At 38.9% G+C, this 21,088-nt stretch overlaps 1 protein-coding gene across 3 annotated transcripts; it reads right to left on the reverse strand.

Annotated features, from left to right (window-relative positions):
* Positions 1–1,462: 1,462 nt before the first annotated feature.
* On the reverse strand, positions 1,463–20,626 carry SLC25A30 (solute carrier family 25 member 30). 3 transcript variants are annotated; one of them, XM_081289706.1, is made up of 11 exons: positions 20,433–20,626; positions 20,051–20,200; positions 14,795–14,902; positions 13,268–13,415; positions 12,443–12,537; positions 11,494–11,579; positions 8,430–8,525; positions 7,607–7,731; positions 5,661–5,799; positions 4,578–4,658; positions 1,463–3,223 (listed from the first exon to the last, which is right to left on the reverse strand). In XM_081289706.1, the coding sequence occupies exons 3-11, from the start codon at positions 14,856–14,858 to the stop codon at positions 3,182–3,184; spliced, it is 876 nt and encodes a 291-aa protein (XP_081145832.1). In that variant the 5' UTR covers positions 14,859–14,902; positions 20,051–20,200; positions 20,433–20,626; the 3' UTR covers positions 1,463–3,181. The 3 variants fall into 3 exon arrangements, with proteins under 3 accessions (XP_081145832.1, XP_081145831.1, XP_081145833.1); XM_081289705.1 differs by lacking the exon at positions 20,051–20,200; XM_081289707.1 differs by lacking the exons at positions 20,051–20,200; positions 20,433–20,626 and adding an exon at positions 13,654–13,681.
* Positions 20,627–21,088: the final 462 nt, after the last annotated feature.

Genomic DNA, 21,088 nt, shown 5'->3' on the forward strand with positions numbered 1-21,088 from the left:
GTACTTTCTACTCAGTTTTGCTATGGACCTAAAAAATGAAGTCTACTAAGAAAAAAATTTCCCCATTTTACCCATTCTGATGTTTCCATAAACCACTGTTTAATCCAAATATTAAGACAGGCACCTAGAGAATATTTTTAAATAAAAAAATTAATGAACCAAGTTCACATTTATTCACTGGTTATTTTCTGCCAACTGGGTATCCTTGCCTGGTCCACAGTGGATCAAGAAGCCCAGTCCTGCTTCTAGCAACACCCAATGTTGGAAGACAGGTTGAGGGGACCTGACAATTGACAATGGTGACCTCAGTCATATTGGTGTTTTAAATGTCCAGGCTGCTGACTTGCCAAACCAGCTGCAGGATCAAGTTCACTGGCCTCTACTGAGCTGCAGGACATTTCATACAATGGTGGGGGCAGGGATGTTCCACTCAGGTACCAGGCACTGAGCAAGATGATCCCTCAACTTCTCCAGCAGAGAGAAATGTCCTTAGACACAGTTTCTTCCCCAGCCTTTTGGACTCTGTATTACCTTTGTTTAAATGTTTCTAATTATCTGAAATAACCACAAACTGTTTTGTTATTATATATTACTCTAATTTATTAAATAAATGAAACAAAAGATTTATACTACATAGTCCAACAACATTTAAATAAAGAGCTTGAGATATAGATACTTGTGACGTGTGTACTCTTTGAATAATGAATACTATTTCTAGCACATGAATAAATATGAAGAACAGGAGCCATTTTTTATATGACAGATCAGCAACATTTAACATCAATTACACAAATCCATAAGCTTACAAAAACATTTTCTTCAACTTGGTTATAAAAACTAGAAGTTCTTTTGCCATTCGTAAGCAACATCCAAGGGGTGGGGACTAGTGATCATCCCCTGAAAATAAGCGGACCAAGCCTCCCAGTTCCTTAAGTTGTTTCATGGTTAGACACTTCCACAATTGCATTAATTTTCATAATTAAGAAAGAGAAGACTGAAAAAAAAAAAAGCAGGTTAGGATCCTGTTCTATAAGGCACTTAATAAACCTATGCTACATTTTTGTCTTATACATGAGGTTTCAATTTCCTTTCACCTGGTAGAGACACACATAATTTGAATAAATGTATAATAATGACAAATTGTCCGACATTCACTCTATATGGTTTTCAAAACAACTTGTTTCCATTTTAGAAATTTTATGTATGCTTTTAAAAATAAAATGTTTTCAACATTAAACAAAGAGGGGTTTGAGAAAAGCAATCTTTTCAACTCAAAGGTGAAAGTCTCTTTACAGAAGTCTCTCACATTAATGGAATGTCCGCTAAGGAGAAAAAATCTCCTATAAGATACATTCAGCGCCTGCAGACAGTTCAGGGTCCTCTGCTGCCATCTAGTGAAGCCAGGGGCATGTGGCCTTTCATCTTGGTCTAGGTAGTCAATACCTATAAACCATCAGTGACCTTTTTTCTTTCCTTTTTTTTTTTTTTTAATGACTTTTACTTTTGAAAATAAAATTCTGTTTCACAAAATGTTTTCCAATTTCTGTTTCCAAAATGTTTTCTAATAAAGACGACAAGGTGAAAATGGCTTGGAGGAAAATTGCCTGATTCTTCAAGAAAACTCATATTCCCTCTCTTCCAAGGAGGAAGGAGTCCTGGGGCTAGACAAACTGGAAATCTCTCTGGCATATTCTGTAGAAATGGCCTGCCCTGGAGCCCAAGTTAGAATTTATTATGGTTCTTAAAGGTTGAACCAGAAAGGATCCACCCCCATTTCTTAGGCTATCTTCTAGAAACAGAAAATTCTTGAGGCTCTGAGGGACACCTTTATTTTGAAAATACAGTGAAGACAAGAAGGAAGGAGAATGATTTACTACAGCACTAAAAAAAGAAAAAAGGAAAATATCATGTACCTTTTATTGGAAATGAGATAAACAGGTACACTAAAGAAACTATTTTGGGCTGGGGATATGGATTCTCCATGCATGAAATGTCTTCTTCAGCTGTCTTTGAGGTCCTGGGTTCAATCCCCAGCATCACACACACACACACACACACACACACACAAAAATCTAAAAAATTTCAAGCAAGTATTTTCCATCCACACTAACTAGGAAACATTTTAACAAACATGACATGAACTAAAAGTAAAAGCTAGAAATTGGAAAAATCAACTCAGTTCACTAGCAACATTCTGTTAAGATAAACCTTCATTTAAATGTTCTTCTTTTAACAAAGGGCTTCACTCATTATTACTGTGAGAAGCCCATGGCAATATGACTTTCTTCGAATCTGCAGACTGTTTAGAGATTATAGCTTCATCATGATGTAAACATACTTCACTTCAGGCCACATAGCAACACCTGCTCTTTTTTCTTCATTTGACCCCAACATTATTAGATATAATTATTCCCATTTTCTAGATTGGGAAGTCATAAATTTTGCTCAAAATCACAGAGCAAATTACTCACATTATCTAAAATAGGAGGCAAGCACTTGAAAACATCTCCCACCCACAGACCTGTAACCTTGGAAGCCAACACAGCACTGGTATTAATACACTGTAACAATTCCTCACAAAGGTCAAGTCTTCAATGGTTTAGAATCACTTATTATAAGTGAAAGATTCAGGAAAGACAGGAGATTATAGAGCAGTGCAATATCCCAAGGATCTATTTCCTGCACTGTCTATTCCTGGGGTTAACAAGTCCAGGTCTCCATACATGAAATGTCTTCAGCTGCCAAGAAGCAAAAGCTCCCAGCACTTTAAGAACAATAACACTGTCTTGGAGGCTCCACTGCATCATTTCCATGAGCTGTTTTAAAGCAGCAGACATCTGCAGCTATAAGCTGAGAGGCAGCAGAAGCTGCTCTCCCTGAAGACAACAGTACATGGTACCTGATTTTCTTGCAAAATTTCTTTGTATATTATCTTTGATGTTGAAGGGCACTTCAATGGTAAGGACTAGTGTTTGGATGTTACAATTTAGGCCATTAAACATGGATGAAGAGCATCCGATGCCAACAGCAGCAGTCTGAACCACCCCAGCCTTCTTCATCTGTTGCTGCCATCCCAGAATCTGTGATGAGCTGAGCAGTGAGAAGCAGAGTGAAACACAGGAAGCTCTACCATTGCAGAAGTTAGCATTTTCAGACAGATGTCTTGTGTAGCCCTCACTTGTCACAAGTCCAATTTCTTCAGCTGTTCATATGTCACAAAGAACTGCAGTGATGGGTTAAGGCTGCCAAAAAAATGTCATCTTACCAATTTCAATTAGTATAAACAGACTTACAACTCGCACACCTGCTAATAAATATGTACAGGCAGACCTATGCCCAGGCACGATTAAATACGAGGAGCTACAGCCTTAATCATCTTCCCAAAAGCCTGCCCAGAAGGTCAGCATGGAACACAAAGTCACTGCTGAGGACTGAGATCTGCAAATCCCACGGTCTCGGCCTCTTCTGGAAAGACACCCACCCTGATTATCTTCTGTCATTTTGTATGTGATTATGTGATTTTGATTAGTATGAAGGCTTTCTGGAACAGTAAACTTCTTTGTGAAAGACAGAGACAATTAGCAATCCCTGGGAAGCTCTCCTCTGGGTTTCTTCTAGGCAGCCCTTCTTGTGAGGAAGGAGCAGATAAAGAGAATTAAGAGAAGGGCAAAATCCAACACTTCTGCTTCTTCATTCTGCCTTTTCACCTCTATTCACGTTTAGACATGTGATATCCCCAATAATCTCATGTGTGAGACAATGAAGAAAACTCAGAGGTGAAATGTTTAGATTATGAGGTTTTGCAATCTAATTGGTGGATTGATCCACTGATACAAATTAACTGGGCAGTAACTGCAGGCAGATAGGGTGTAGCTGGAGGAGACAAGTCAATAGGGGCATGCCCTTGGGGTTTATATTTTGTCCCTGGTAAGTAGAGCTCTCTCGCTGTTTCCTTGTTGCCCCATCCTGAGTTGCTTGACTCTGCCATGACCTTCTGTCTCCTCTTGTGCCCAGGGTGATGGAGTAGCAATCTACGGACCAAAACCCCTGAAACTGTGAGCCCCAAATAAACTTTCTTTCTACTATGTTGTTCCTGTCAGGTTTTTTGGTCATAGTGATAAGAAAGTCAAATAAAACACACTCCTTTTCTGCCTCCTACTTTGGCAAAAAGGAATAGTGTAGACCAGCTAAATAATTCCAGAGCTGATTCCTGTTATCTCCAGGTGGCCTCGGCAATAAGCATTTTTAGACCCTGTTGCCAACCATATCCTTCTCCAGAGCAGTTAGATACAAACTCAATCCTTGTCTCTCTCTCTGAAATCATAAAATCTGATGAGAAATTTCACTAATCTAATTACCTTTCAATAACACCATTATTAAACTAAGACCACAGTATCTAGCAGAGACTTGAGTAGAAACTAATTCTAAAAAAGAAACTGAGTAGTTATTTCTTAGAATGAGAGGAACTCAAAAAGGGTAGGAAACCACTTCCAAATTATAATTGATAATGACAGTTTACATAAGCAATATTCTTTGGCTCTATCTTTTTTCAGATCTATTACGACATAAAAGGATACAATGATATTCCAAGGACCAAGTCTCAACCAATTTGGCCAAAACCCTTTATATAGAGCAAAAAAACCTTCATTCTTCCATGTCTGTTAAAAACAAAAGAAAAGAAAAATGGAGTTAACTTCTAACTTTCCAATTATGTCAAATGCATTAATAGTGTTTGCAGCCATCCAACACACACACACACACACACACACACACACACACACACACACACATGATATTGATGGACCTTTGTTTTATTCATTTATTTAAATGTGGTGCTGAGGATCTAACCCAGTGCCTCACACATGCTAGACAAGTGCTCTACCACTGAGCCACAACTCCAGTCCCCATCTAATTTCTTAAAAATTAAATCCTAGGGCTGAGGGTGTGGTTCAGGGTAAAGCACTTGCATAGCATGTGGGAGGTCCTGGGTTTGATCCCCAGCTCCACAAAAAATTAAATCCTATGTGGAAGTACTGTTATAATCTTTGCCCTGTCCCTATAAAGGCTTTTGCCTAGGTCAAATGACCCCACACAAAGGGCTGAATAAACCCTACACAAAGCAAATAGTAGAAAAATCATGCCAGAGAATAGGACCCACAAAAGTAGTCCTTAATCATTGGCTGCTGCCAAGTGAATGGAAAGACAGATGAAAACTTTCACGTACTCATAAACAGGAGGCCCAGTTATTTAAGCTGAGAATTATAGTAAGATTGATGTACTGCTTTGAGAGAGATGTCTGGACAAGGGATAGTCATTCCAGTTTGATTTCTATATGTTAGACACATAAGAAGAAGGTATATTTTGGAAGGAGACACAAAAATACCTTTTTTATTACTCTTCACAGCAGAGTGGAGGCATATAAAAAATGAGCATTTCAAATATCTGTTTAGATTTTATATTTATAATAGTTTACCTCTGTGTAGCAAAAGTGAAGTGCCATATGTATATCTAAGGCCTATAGAGTATCAATCATCTTAGTTTTAATAGCTGTCAAAATTTAGTTACTTCAATATATTTGTGTGTGTGTGTGTGTGTGTGTGTGTGTGTAGCACAGACACACAAAAATTCTCAACCCTGCACAAACATTCATTCATTCTCACCTGTAACAAGCAATCCAAGGTACCCCTGTAGCCAGAGCATCCGCCATCTCTAATAACTCTCTGATTCATCATACGGGTTCTTACAACATCAACAGGGTTTGAGGCCAGGGCCCCCACCAGACCACAGGTGAAGCTTGAGCTATGAAGATTTAATTGGAAAAAAATGTCCTCAAAAGTTAGCCACCACTCAGCACACATCAATACCATCAAAGAAGGAAACAACCTCCTCCCAAAAGTGAAGAGACATGTAATGACATGAAATATATCAAATATAAGGTCCATATCTAGAAAGCTAGACAAACTTCCTTAAATACCAGCACTGATTTTATTGGCTTTTAAATTCCAGCCACAGCTAAGAGTAATCTGAGGTTCTGCAAAGTCAAAGAATCATAGAAACATGAGGGAACATACTCCAAGGATGAACTATTTCATCTATTTACCTGTAAGTGCCATCAGAGTAATTCTAGCCATATTATATTCATATTATTCATGAAAATGAAAAAACAAGCTCTCCTTACTGGAATAATTACCAGGGGTCTTAGGTTCTGCTAGACTTCCACTTTCACAAGACTACCACAGACCTCATTAGGCACTATTCGATTGAACTGTGTTTAACCTAAAGCTGCCTCTGTACATGACTACCTGAAACCTACCTGCAAACAAATGTGCAAACTAATGTGCCAGTCTACTAGTAACAAGTAGCCAAGTCTCAGCCAAACATTCAGTCAATCATAAGCTGAAAGCTGCCAAAATGTGTCCAAATAGGGTCAATGCAGAACTGCAGTCAATCAGGCTATTTCTATACAGGCATTCCTCAATTTATGATGGTGTTGTGTTCCAATAAACCCATCATTAATTGGAAATATAAATTATAAGTAAAAAATGCATTTAATATACCTAACTTGCTGAACATCATAGCTTAGCCTAGCCTACTTTAAACATGTTCAGAACACTTATATTAACCTGCACTTGGGAAAAACTGTCTAATTAAAAGCTTACTCTATAATAAAGGGTTGAATATCTCATATAATTTACTGAATTCTGTACTCAAAGTGGAAAACAGAATGGTTGTATGGGAACACTTTCTTCCCATTGTGAAGTTGAAAAAGACTAAATGAAACCATTTGTATCCCATTTCCATTTCTCTGACTATAAATGTTGCCTGTACATGTTGTGAATCAGAGCTCTCTGAACCACTTTTGGTCATGAGTGTGATACCTGGTTCATGAATCTTCTTCCTGCTCAAGAACTATGTTGAAGGTTTACTTGTCCGAGGTGTTTCTTTCAAGAGAATCAATTACTCACAGAAGGTTTCTAAACCTCAGCACTAATCACACTTTGGATGAGGTCATTCTTTGTTGTGGAGGCTCTTATCCGCCAGAGGTCAGCAGTGCTCTCCCTGGTGGTCACAGTCAGATCAGTCTCCATGCTTTGCCAAAAGTCCCTGTCAGGGCAGTCACCCCTGCTACTTTAAGTATTAAATAATCTATAATATGTTTATATAACATGATAATCTGAAGCTATTAAAAATAAATTAAGTCTGAAAGAACTGACATGGAAAGATGTGTGCAATTTATTGTTAAGTTTTTAAAAGCATATACAAATGGCTGGAGGTAAAGTTCAGTGATAGAGCACTTGCCTGGCACACACAAGGCCCTGGGTTTGATCCCAATAATGAAGTACATGTAACATACTTTTGTAGACATTTATATGCACATTTATACACACACACACAGGTACATATGAAACTGTTAACAATAGCTGCCTATGTATAGGGGTAAGAACTTATACTCTGTCCTGTTTGACTTCTGTGCTACATATTTTCAAATGTGAAAATGTAATACTTTTATAATAAACTTTCTCTAAAGTGTCTATAAATTTATATTAAATTGTCACCCTAAATTGCATACCTAAAATATTAATTTAAAAAAAAACCATAAACATACAGGAAGTGGGTATACACAGTGTCTCCCATCAGGCCTGAGATAATCAGATGCTTCTTGGTGATGTCATAGACTGGCAGCTCCACACCAACAACAATAGCAGCCCTTTGAGCCGTAAGGGACACACCCTGTGTAAAAATAATAATAAGATGATTTGGATAGCCCTCCATAGAATGCGAACGTGCAAAATTCTATTCCACACACTATAACCACTTTTTATGTGTTCCTCCTGTGGACTGACAAACTAAAAAGACCACAGAGAAAGCACTCCAAAGCTCTAAGGTCTAATTCTGACTCTGGCACCTTCTGCACAACTTTGGGCCAGACCTTGGCCAGGACAAGTCACCTCTCAGAGCCTAAAGTCCCCTTGTCATACTGAGAGATCATACTACGTGATATTTAGGGTCTCTTCTATGAACAGACAAGTTATTAGAATTCTAGCAAATAGCACTCCACACCAGCACTTGCCTAATACCCAGACTTCACTTCAGGGCCTTGAAACTATGTTGCGCCAGTAGAACATAAACCTAGGTACCTTCTCCATAAGGATTTAAACAACAAAAAGAAAACACATGCTCAACTTTCACAAAACTTCTTACACATGAATTATTCAAAAGGCATTTTAAAATCATGATATATTCTTTACATTTCCATTTTACAGATAAGGAAATAAATAAGGAAGATCATATCTTCAAGGGCAGAAGACACCACTCTTCCGTTACTCCTTTATGCCAATTGGGTTAAAATAAAATGATGGAAATAGGACAAATTTTAAAAAGGAAAAATGGTGAGAACTAAGTCAGCTGGATCTGTTCTTTAAGCTTACCTTCCACAGTCCTCTCGTCCCTTCCTGCTGGTAAATGTTAATGAAGTTGCCTATCATTCCACCTTGAATATTACTGTTTTGTGCTTGCATTCGTATCTAGAGATGATTTTAAAGACCAATAAGTGAAGGAAAATTGCACATTCTCCGCACCACCACCCTTGTATGACTCTGAAAATCAATCAACTTGATAACCTTAGAAAAAACTGTAATATAAATTATTACTGTAATGCTGCTTAAAAGTTCTCAGTAGACTAAAAACATACAGTGATTGGTTCTTGGGAACTCTGGAATCTCCAAAAGGCACCAAGAAGAGTCCAGGAGGTCCTACATACAGCATTTCATTAAGTCTCAATAACTTAAATTTTTAAAAGTCTTTGGGAAGGACAGAAAATAGCATATTTCCCTGTAGGTGACTAAGCAGGAAAGAAAGTGATGGCAATTCTAATATAATTAATAAGAGTTATCCAGTACACTTAGCTGCATGAAGCACAGGCAAGCATGGGTTTTAAAATGCTCCAAGTCACTACTATTTCCAACCCGCTGAACGAAAAGGTATGCAGGCAAGCTGGCCACATGACAACCACATGATACTGTTAGACTTTGTTACACTTGAACTTACTAGTGAACTTCAAAAGGCCATGTGATCCACATGACCAAGATTCCACCAAAATATCATGTTTGATGTAGCTCTTTGCCTTCTTTAAAATGAAAAGGATTTCAACTAAAAAAGTGGTTACTCATATTTGTTTAGGGAGCAAACACATTACCACCAGCTTCTAAAAGAAATGGTTAATTGCCACACTAACATGGCAAAATAAACCAAAATATAGGAACTGCCTTTCTCCTAAGCCCTGGGGTATGTTTAAAAAATAAAGATATCCTGCTCTAGCTCTCTTACCTCCAACAGAAGGTAAAAGAACCTTGTATTTTTTCTTCACACATGCTGTACCTTCACTATAGCACATGTACCTAACATGTGGTATGCTCAAGCTGCATATAGCTTTGATGCTTCTTAGAATCTTCTATTAGATTGAAGTCTCTGAGAGCAGGAACCTTTTCTTAGTCATTTGAGATGCTAAACATGTAGTCTTTGTTAAATAGAATACTTATTAAATGTGGGGATAGGAGAAAGAATAACTCAAGGGGGTTCAGAAAATAATGCATGCCTGTTTTTTTTTAATATTTATTTTTTAGTTATGGGTGGACACAATATCTTTATTTTATGTGGTGCTGAGGATCGAACCCAGTGCCTCACGCATGCTAGGCTAACGCTCTACCTCTGAGCCACAACCCCAGCCTCCCTTTTTTAAAATATTTTTTAGTTGTAGATGAACACAATATCTTTATTTATTTATTTATTTTTATGTGGTGCTGAGGATCGAACCCAGTGCCTCACACATGCGAGGTAAGCACCCCATCACTGAGCTATAGCTCCAGACCCCCTGGTTTTTATTTAATTACTTATGCCCTTGCTTATTCCAAAAAGGATTTAAGGGTGCTTATGGGAGACCAACCTCGCAAGTGACTGAGTTAACTCCCCTGCTGGAGATAAGGCATCAGGCACCATGCTGCTAGACTGACCAGCTCTTCTAGGGTTCTAGTGACTGTGTCTTCCTACAGCCCCATGGGTGGAGCTATGCTCACTTGTTCCTTTGTAATATAACTCCTTCCCTGTTTAGGTTAGAATGTTCCTTGGAAGTGCCTTGTGTGTGTCTCCTTCTCTTACTGTGCCCTTCGGTGTGGCCTAACCAGATGTCAGTCAACCTGCTGACAATGGACATCATGAAGATAGACTCAGCCCCCTGAAACCTGACCCCTTGCCTCATTTGAATAGCTTCTCCTCAATAAAAGGGGTCAGCTCTTTCTCTCTCTCTTTCTGCAGACCCTTAAGGTCAGAGGAGCTGTCATAGCCCCCAAAGAAAAAGGTATTTGTGTCTCTTGTGTGGTTATTTTGCGCAGCCCAGTTAGCCCAGTTCAACTGGAGCGACCCCTGAGCCTTTTAGTCATGAGAACAGAAACCCAGCAGGTGCTGTGTCCCTAGTTGTTATGGTTTAGATATGAGGTGTTCCCCAAAAGTTCATGTGTGAGACAATGAAGGAAAGTTCATAGGTAAAATAACTGGGTTATAAAAGTCTTGGCCTAATCAGTGCATTAATCCAAGTGATGGATTAACTGGGTGATAACTGTAGATAGGAAGGGTGTGGCTAGAAGAGGAGGGACACTGGGGGAAAGGGGGAGCTAATGCCTTTGAGGCTTACATTTTGTTCCCCGATAAGCAGAACTCTTTCTGCTTCCTGTTGCCATGTCCTGAGCTGCTTTCTTCTGCCATACTCTTCTGCTATGATTTTCTGCCTCAGTTTGAGCCCAGAGCTACAGAGTCGGCTGTCTACTGATTGAGACCTCTAAATCTGTGAGCCCCAAATTAACTTTCCTATGTTGTTCTTGTCAGGTATTTGGGTCACATTGACAGAAAAACCTGCCTAAAATACTAGTATTCTCACTAAGGTCATCTTAATATGTTTATTAATGAACAGCTTGTATTTGTAACTCTTTTTTTTTTTTTTTTTTTTTTGTACTGGGGATTGAACCCAGGGATGCTCTACCACTGAGCTAAGTCCCAAGCCCTTTTTATTTTTTTATTTTGAGATAGGGTCTCATTTAGTTGCTGAGGCTGGCCTGGAACTTGTGATCCTCCTGTCTCACTCTCCCCAGTCACTGGGATTACAGGCCTGTGCCACCAGGTTAGCCTATCTATTGTTAATAAATCAATAAGACAAGGAAGATTTTTCTATGAAAAAAGAAATCAAATGCATCTATTCAAGCTTAAATTTTTTTTCTTGCTCAGTCACCAAGATCCTTGTTTCCAAAATGAGCTCTATTTTTGAGCACATCTCTATCAGTGGAAAATGCACTTAGTGGATATTTAGTCTTTATAACTTTTACAGTATAAATGGATTTGCATATACACAGAATTCTATATTGACAGATTTTCATTATCTAAAATCTGTTGTTCTCAGTAAGAAAATATAGAATGTTCCTCTCAGATGTAACTAGCACTGCTTACTTTCAAAACATCCGTTGGATTAGCAATGGCTGAGGATATGACACCAGAGAGAATTCCACATATGACATTGATCAGTAGGGTTTCATCTGTAAACAAAGGCATAGTATTTGACTTTCCATATATACAGAATTCTTCCTGTCCATAACCCAAATAAGTGACTTATTCACTTTAAGATAAATTTATCCTTTATGAATCAACTCATTTTCAAAGGAATTCTGCTAGCTAACTCTTAGTATCTGAAAAATAAGTTTGAATGATCATGCAAAGTGAGTTACCATCTACCAATTCAATTTTGTGTGTAAAGTCAGACCATCATAATTAAGATGAGCTATATCTGTTAGAAGAACAACAAAAAAAAGACACATTCCTATGAGGTAACATGGAGATTTGTTTGGCACAGACGGTTTTAAAAGCACATCATGTGTATTTAGTTTGAAATATGCCAAAGTATTTTCAAAGCGTTTCACCACTCTCATACAAGTGACTGGTACTCATCCCACTGGGGAGAAAAAGAAAGAGAAAAGAGAGAATTCTCTGGATTAAAACAAAGTCATGGAACCAATTAGACATGGAGTATTAGAACTCAAGAGCTCTTAATGCTAAGAACTGTATTCAATGGTGTCCTGAAAAGTGGGTGATAATCATATGATTTTTAAAAATTTTAAGCTAGATTAAATGGTAAGAACATACCGTAGTCTAGGCATTTTGGAAATGAGGACAACTAATTAAACCATCTCGTTTATAGAGATGGTTCCTTGTAAGTATTGCTCCTCTCAATTCAGCTGGTGCCTGACTTGACATAGCACAATTCTTTTAGACTTTACACTCAGACTTTTCTTTAGTCATAGTAAAGTCAAAAAGAAAAATTCTTTCCAAAACCACATGAATAAAAAGATCAAAAACCTCATCTGCTGGAGGACCCCAGGTGAAAAATAGATTCCCCACTCACCTTCTGGGCGTTCAACAAACAATCTCTTCAAGCTCTGGTAAGTGCCTATCTTGATGGTGCCATAGGAAGCCTGGCGTAGCATGGCGGGGGCAATCCTGCCAAACCAACAGGCAAGGGGTCACTTGATATCCTCAGGGAGAACCATGCAGAGACACACTCAAACTACACCAAAATGGATTTCTTAAAAGTCAAGATCCAACAAAAATACAAGTTGGTTCAGTAAAATTTGTGCCAATTACCAGTAAGTTCATCAAGTGGAAGCTTGGCCCCTCATATTTAACCTCAATGAAAATGTAAGTGGAGATCATTTGCCCATTTGTATGAAAATGCAAGGGCTTTCCTTTTTCTTCATTTAAACTATCCAAGTAAATTCTGTTTCATGCAAGAACTGACTGAGTAGGACCTTGGCTCATTCACCCTCTCACCCAGCACCTACTGAACACTGTTCATTAAATACTGAACAGTGTTTAAATAGTGAAAATTAGTTCAATGCAACTCAGCCACACTATATCATTTTCATGATGGCAAAAAAAAAAAAAAAAAAAACTAGATAATTCAGAAAGCTAAGGAAAAGGACTGTTCTTTCAAAGTGTGAAAAAGAATACCAAGAGGCTATTGAATACAGGAAAAACACAATTTCACCAAAACATACACTACATAAAATATTTAGAAAACAATATTGAAATTAAAACTGAAAAGTCTACCATGCTAATTAATCTTCAAATATACCTCGAATCTTTACTTTTTCTTGATGAACGCTTAGTCTTAGGTCTATCTGTTTGAAATGGTCAACAGTGAAAAATAAACACACAAAAATTCACTCACCCTGAATACAGAGCCTTCAGCCCTTCTTCTCTGCCTATTCTCACCAAAGCATGCAACATTCCTCGATACCTAATTTCTTTACAGTTGGCATCATTTGTCTGGCCTTGAATCTGAAGCCGTGTCTTGGTTAAATCAATGGGGAATGTGCCTTGAAGTGTTAAAGAAAGAAATAGTTCACTTAATAAAAAGAAATTCCACTAAATAAAGTATCCGTGGTGATATATTACTAAGGAAGCATTCAGACTATAATATGAAGTCAGAAACATTAAGAAATGGGAGATACTGTGTAATCTTCTATTTAAAAACAAATAAGAAACCAAAAGATTAGCATAACTTAAAAATACACAAATGGGGCTGGGGTTGTGGCTCAGTGGCAGAGCACTTGCCTTGCACTATGAGGCTCTGGGTTCAATCCTCAGCACCACATAAAAAAATAAACAAATAAATAAAGTTATTGTGTCCATTTACAACTAAAAAAGAAAACAATTACACAAAAAATACATTTTTCTTTCTTTACATTTTTATTCACACCTCATCTTGCTCTACAAAGGGTCTGAGGAGATTGCATTGCTATAGAAAGTAAATAGAATTACTATTACAAACAAGAAATGCACTTAAAAATCAAAGTGACTATTCTGTATGTATGTAAAAAAACTAAAATTGGGTACAATGTGACTGAAAAGAGGTTCAAAAAAAGTTCATTTTCTAAAGGAATCTTTACTTAGGAAGCAGTGTTTTATAGTCTAAAATTAAATCTCATAACACAGGTAAAGATGTTTCACATAGTATCTAACAGCTAATCCAAACATATAAAACCCATTCTTCAAACAGTAACTTTGACTCACTGAATCAAGATTAATTAATTCAGTATAATGAAACATTCACTGAAATTCATCAATTAATTCATTGAAAGCCCCCCAGCAAAGAGACCCAGGAAACTGGGTTGGGGGTTAACATGTCTTCTATGGCAACTGAGTAAATGAAGCGTCCAGCCCAGCACTAGTCACAAAAAAGGCCTCAATCCATGTGCTGAATGACTGATTCCAGAGAAAAAAACCAACAGAATCAGATGTGGAACCCAAATGATGAAGTCATTGATTGATAGGATACAGACAATACACAACTAGGAAGTGACTGAATGAAGTCCATCTAATAAATCAATCTCCTCAGGATCAGGGAAGACCCTTGAACTTCCCTCTTTACTGCCAAATGGGTTAACTGTGAAAAAGTAGGGGAAAGGGCGAGGAAAACAGAAACAAACGCAATCCAAACAGGATTCGTAAAACTTCTGTCTGGCTGGCAGGCTCAACTTTGTCCCCACTGAACTCTGAACCCTAAACTGCTAATAAGTAGCCAAAATGACTTATCTGTCTTTAAAATTAATTAAAAGGAGGCATTTTTAAATTCTGGGATGTTTCCTAAATTCACGTTCTGCCCTTGAGCAACATTCACATCAAACAACAAATGGCAATTGAAACTCCATCCCAACGAAGTAGGCAAGGTGACTTGGGGACCTGCGCTCCTTACCACATTCAGCTGTGATGGAGGCCAGACCTCCATAGACAAATGGCTTCCAGTTAAGGGCCGACATTCTCGCTGTCCCTTCTCCTTTGACTTACACAAACTGGGTTTTTCCTGGGCACAAAAGAAAGAGGATGCAATGTTGTAACTTCTCACACAGACAACTTCTTTTCTTTCCTGGGTTTTATTTGGAACTATCAGGGCTATTACCCGCCCCCCCCCCAACAATCCCAGGGCGAGCCTCACCTTAATAAAGCAAAGCACCCCTGTGCCCTAAGCCCCAAATCAGCAATTTCTAATCTCATTTCATCAGTGGTCTTAATTTTTTTTTGGTGGGGGGGGGAATCGAACCCAGCGGCTACCAACTTAGCTATATGCCCAGCCCAAGTGGCCTTAATTTTTACTCCAGCCTCAAGAAGTCATCTGCTAGGCTAATATCTCAATGTGTGCTTATGAATCCAGTGCAGGGCAGAGGAGGCTGTTTTCTGAGTAGTCTATTTTATCTTCATGCAATAAATATTTGCTATTCACCTGCCACTATCTTAGCCCGTCCCTAAAGGGAGGCATCATATTCCTCAGGTGCCCTGGAGCAGAAAAGTGTTGCAAACCTGTGTCACATGGTAAAATGATAATTACTTAAAAGTCACCACTATCTACTTCTTTTTTTAAAAGAAAATTATATATATATATATATTTTTTGGTTGATGATGGACATTTATTTTATTCATTTATTTGTATGTGGTGCTGAGAATTGAACCCAATGCCTCACACATGCTAGGCAGGGGCTCTACCATTGAGCCACAACCCCAGCCCACCACCACCTACTTCAAATGTACACTCAGTAAATGCCAACTCAGTTCTCTTGGCCACATGATGTTACTAGCTGGGAGGCAGCTTGGCATGAAGGAAAGAGGCAGACCTGGGTCAGGGCCACATTCCTATTTGTAGGGAAGTTCCTGTTAACCTCTCAGTCTAGGTTTTTTCTTTAGCAACCACCACCATCACAATAGCCAAAACAACAATTAAGAGTAGAGCATATACATTTATTCACCAAGATGAATCATATGCCAGCTATAGGCCAACTGTTGGGATTAAATATTATATATATGTGAAAGACACTCAATAACTTTCTTCCCTTTATATGTCTCCACTCAATGTGGTATACGCTCACACGCCACAGCCCAGCTCCTGCACATCTGTGGTATGTACAACAGTTGTTGTGTGATCTGAGTTGGAAACAAAGGCCTTGGGCCCATTAACAGGAAACACAAGTTAATACATAGGAGTGTATATACTATCAACTATAACTTTTATCAGTTTAAAGTAAAATTTCTAATTTATTACAGTCATTACTGGTGGTAATATGTCCAAAGTTTTTATTTTGCATGTGTTTAGGAATTTCCCAAGTCCACATGTCCCAGAAGCCTACCCCAAGTCACTACAATCTAGAATGTCAGCTCTCAGCAGAGCCATGATCAGGGTCACACACCTGATTTACAAAGAGGACCCTATGTAAATCTAATAATAGTAACTCCTCATTTAGGAATATTAAAAAAATCATAGTTACAAATGAGTAAGGTAGAAGGCTCCTAAGCATAGAACCTGAAGGTCATCATGCTTTTATGTATTTTCATGTTAAAGAGCGAGCTCTGCCCCACCAAATTCCTCTAATCTCCCTATTATCCTTGAAAACACTTAATACCTGCACTTAACTAATTCTTAGCTTCACTAATATAATAATTAACATTATAAGTTATATACTCTAAGAACACATTAATAATAAATCTAATGATTCATTTTTTATCTTCAACTCATTTTTGGGTTTTGCTAATTGCCAAGTTAAAAAGCAAAACATGGATTACATAACACTGGCATATGAAATACCATAACTAACAAAATGTCTTATGTAAACGATTTCAATGAATCCTCCAAAGAGCTTGGGGTAGGAAAACAAATATACCATTCTCACACACAGGCTATAAAACCCAGTTGGACCAAGTTGCTCTCAGCCTAATCCACACAGCAGGTGGGGGCGGAACTGGCCTGACAACCCAGTGTCCAGACTCCAGACGCAGCATTCTTTCTGCTACAGCCTGAGGCTCTACAGTCACAAAGGAGTGAGAACATCTTAAAAATAAAAAACCCATAAGAAGGTTGTGATGAGTAAAGATATTCTCTTAATTTTAATGAGGGCAGAAATATCGCTAAGCAGAATACATCGTATAAACAGGATATATCTTATAAACAATAAAATGTGCTTCATTCGGAGCAAAAAATCAAAATACTCAGAAGATAATCATTCTAAAAAGAAATAATTTATTTTTTTTTCAACAAACAGTATACGAAGATGGTATTCATGTGATTTTTTTCAGCAAGTTTTTTACTGAGATGAAATTCATATAACATGAACAAATCTCTTTGAGGTGAACTCACACTGAGTGGCACTTCAGGATTGTGCAACTACCACTCTATCTAGTCCCAAAATGTTTTCATCATCTCACCAGGAAACCATTAAGCAGTTGCTCCCCTTCCCCTCTACTCCTACCCTCCTAAATGATTTGTATTTCAGGGGATGAGACACCATATACATATCAAGCACCTCTGTGGAACATGGGATTCCTTGGTAGTTCTGAACCTGCCTGAAGAGTTTCTTAATAGGACAGCCACCTAGGCCTCATCTACTGAACCAGGATCACAGGAACACAGCCCAAGGATCTGTGTTGCTACTGAAAAATCAGCAAACTAAATAAATGGTGGCCAATTATACCATGGGACATGGCGATCATTTAAATTCTTGTTTTAAGGAATTAATTTTTCAATGAAGACATTATAGCTGATTGTCATTTTCACTCACCTTGTTTACAAATGAGTTTTTTCCCACATGAATACACACACACACACTACAGCCTCCAAAAATTTATGGGAAGTGAGATTATAACTGATCTTTAACTTTAAAAAATTTACCATATAACTTCATACCATCTCACTAATTAATTTCTAATTTCTGCCACTACTTTTTTTTTTAAGAGAGAGAGAGAGAGAAAGAAAGAGAATTTTTTAATATTTATTTTTTAGTTTTTTTTCAGTGGACACATATTTTATTTTTATGTGGTGCTGAGGATCCAACCCAGCACCCCGTGCATGCCACACAAGCGTGTTATCGCTTGAGCCACATCCCCAGCCCTCTGCCACTACTTTTAAGCTACTTTTTCCTGTCAGATTTTTTTTAATTTAAATAATTTTTATTAGCTTATTGTTACAGTTGTTTTACTTTCTTTTTTTCTGTCAGTTTATTTTTATATTTTTTATTTTTAGTTGGACACAATACCTTTATTTATTTATATGTGGTGCTGAGGATCGAACCCAGTGCTTCATTCGTGCTAGGCAAGCGCTCTACCACTGAGCTATAGCCCCAGCCCCTCCTCTGTCAGTTTTGATATTAAGTTTTTAGTTAGATTATAACCCAAAGGGTCTGGGTTAATACTCATGCAAATACTCAACTAAAGTCATTGTGCAATTGCTTCTTTGCCATTTTGAATCACTAGGGATGGATCACATCTCATTAGTTTTCAGAAGTACTGCCAAAATAAAACATCTTCCAAAATGGGTGTACACTCCTGTGTCAGCATCCCTGGTTAAATTATAAGAAAGTTCTTTCTGTTCAATTACATTGTGTTTCAAAGCTATCTAGTAAGAGGTTAAAAACAACTTTGTGGCTCTTTTTTTTTTTTCCTAAGGAAAAGAAAATTAAATCCTTAAGATTAAATCACTAAGCAGTTAAGACCATTGGGAAGTCCCAAGTTAATGTTTGCTGAAAAGAAAGAATAATTTGGCTTAAGAACCAGAAAGCCTCAGGAGGTCAACAAATATCCAAACAAAATAGGTCCCCGTTAAGGTTAGAATTAGTCACCTGTGTCTGATAACCTGTACTGGCCATATCAGTTATCTTGAGCTGGATCTCTGTTCAGTAAACTAACTCATTTCTTTGTTTATGAGCACTCTTTGGAGATCCTTATCTTCCAATAAGTTTGAAAAAAATTCCAATGTCAGGCATTGCTACACATTGTTCACACAAAGGATTTAACTGAATCCTCACAACCCCAAGAAACAGGTATCATTATCCACATTTCACAACTGAAGCAACACAATCTCTGAAAAGAAAAGTAACTTTCCTCACTCAGAAATACAGGGTATTCAAACTATATGTGCCTCTGAAGATAGTGAGATCTTTTTGCCATGTACTACTTTGCAGCAAAACACTAACTTCCAAAAGCTGTCTTAAAATACTGGGGTCTGAGGGTATGGCTAAGCCGTAAAGCACTTGCCTAGTATGTACAAAACCCAGGATCCAATCCCCAGCACTCTCCAACACACACACACACACACACACACACACACACACACACGCTCACATACAGCCTCGCGCGAGGCTGTGTGTGTGTGTGTTATGTGTTTATATACATCTTGGTGGGAGGGGAGGGAATTCTACACATTCAGAATAAATGCAGGATTTTTCTGCACGGAAGATAGAAAACCTCTGATTTTTAAAAAAGTGTTTGCTGAATGGAAATGGCCATACAAATTTAAAAATTCCAAAGATTCTTCCTACACTTAAGATACATGCTAAGTTATCCATCCTCTCCGATGATATTTTCTCTTACATGACTACTTAATATTTATTTTCCCTTGACCTTATTTGTATAGGTGTAAGGAGTGGTAATTAAATATAGCTGTACTTCTGAAATGCTTTTCAAGTTTCTCTAATTAATTCCTTTCAATTTCACTTGTGTTTCCTTTTCCATCTGTAGTTTTAAGCTGTAATCAGTTTCTAAACTTTTGGGCTCTCAAAGATCTTTGTTCCCTGCTGGACTGCCTTTTCATGAACTTTTCCCTTTTCCTATTCGTTTTAAAAGTGCAAAACGAAAAACAAGCTCAACACAGTTTACCAAACGTGGAGTTAAAAGGAATCTTGGAAATTCCATCTCATTTCCCATGAATTAACTAAGCCCAAGGTCACAAAGATTGGCAGTAGCAAAGCCAGGACTAAAATTCATGCCTGTCAACTTTCTTACTGCATAAATAGAGACGAATGTAGAATCCAAGAACAGTTTCAACACTGTTTTGCTCTTCTTGGGCAGAACAATACTACTGATCATTGCGATTGCTTTATATAAAATTACACCTGGAAAGACTTTAAAACCCAGAGCTACCTGAACTTTCTGATCAAATTCATTCGACCGGTTTTTGCAAGTATGAACCAACCTGCCTGATTCCACCAGCAAGTCAAAGAGTAGAGTGTTCTTTCTCACCCCACGAAGCCGGCCGGGCTGGGGCTCTACAGTCTGAAGAAGCCCACGAGGGGAAGAGACGCACCGGCAGGAGGAGCTAACTGCTCCACCAATGGCGCAAACGCTGAAATGCCAGAATTGGTTTCACGCTTGCATCCCAATGACTGGAGAACAGGAATCCCTCCACACCAACAACACAACCCTCCGGATCCACGGCAGCAGTAGCCGGGCAGCGGATCCTGCCCCCGAAACCTCGCGCACCACGGAGCCCAATCCTGCCTGCGAACCCTAGAACACCCGCCGACGCGAGCACGCCCAGCTGCGTCAGCTCTCAGGAGATCAGGACCCCAGGATACCTCCGGTCCTCGGGTCCTGGGCACCACGCTGTAAAGAGGAAGCGAGCGAAGAGAAGCGGCCCAAGAACTTAACCAGAGGACCACGGCCTCCCACCGCCTCCAACGTAGGCTCGCACGCGGCCTGATAGGGCGGTGCCGCAGAAGGTGGAGAGCGGAGCGCTGGGGCTGGTCTAGGAGCCAGCGCAAGCCCCGCCCCGGCCCCGACCCTGCCTCTGGCTCCCATTGGTCGCTGCCGGCACCAGCCCCGCCCAGGACGCAGGCTGCCCGCGAGCCGGGTGTGGAGGGGCGGGGGCGGGGCCGGGGCCCGACTTGCACCCCGATCTCCCCCTCCCGGCTCCGCAGCAAGCTGCCCCAGAAGGGAGGACAGCTCAAGTTCACCCTCACATCTCGATTTCACAGGGAAAGAGAAACCGGGAAGCCGCTAGATCCGCGGAAAGGAAGCCTTCTCAGGGGTAGTTTCCGGTCTGCGGGAACCTCCACTGTTGGAAGGAAGTAAATTTGCATTTATTTTTATACCCCAGCTTTTTAGTTTAAAAATCTACGAACCGACCGAAAAATGGAAAGAACCGTACTATGAAAAGAATGCTCTTTACCCAGAGTCATCAGAATGCTAACGTTTTTCAACATTTGCGTTCTCACTATATATTTTCCCACTG

The sequence above is a fragment of the Spermophilus citellus genome, assembly GCF_964194105.1.
Source record: "Spermophilus citellus genome assembly, chromosome: 1".
Classification (NCBI taxonomy): domain Eukaryota; kingdom Metazoa; phylum Chordata; class Mammalia; order Rodentia; family Sciuridae; genus Spermophilus; species Spermophilus citellus.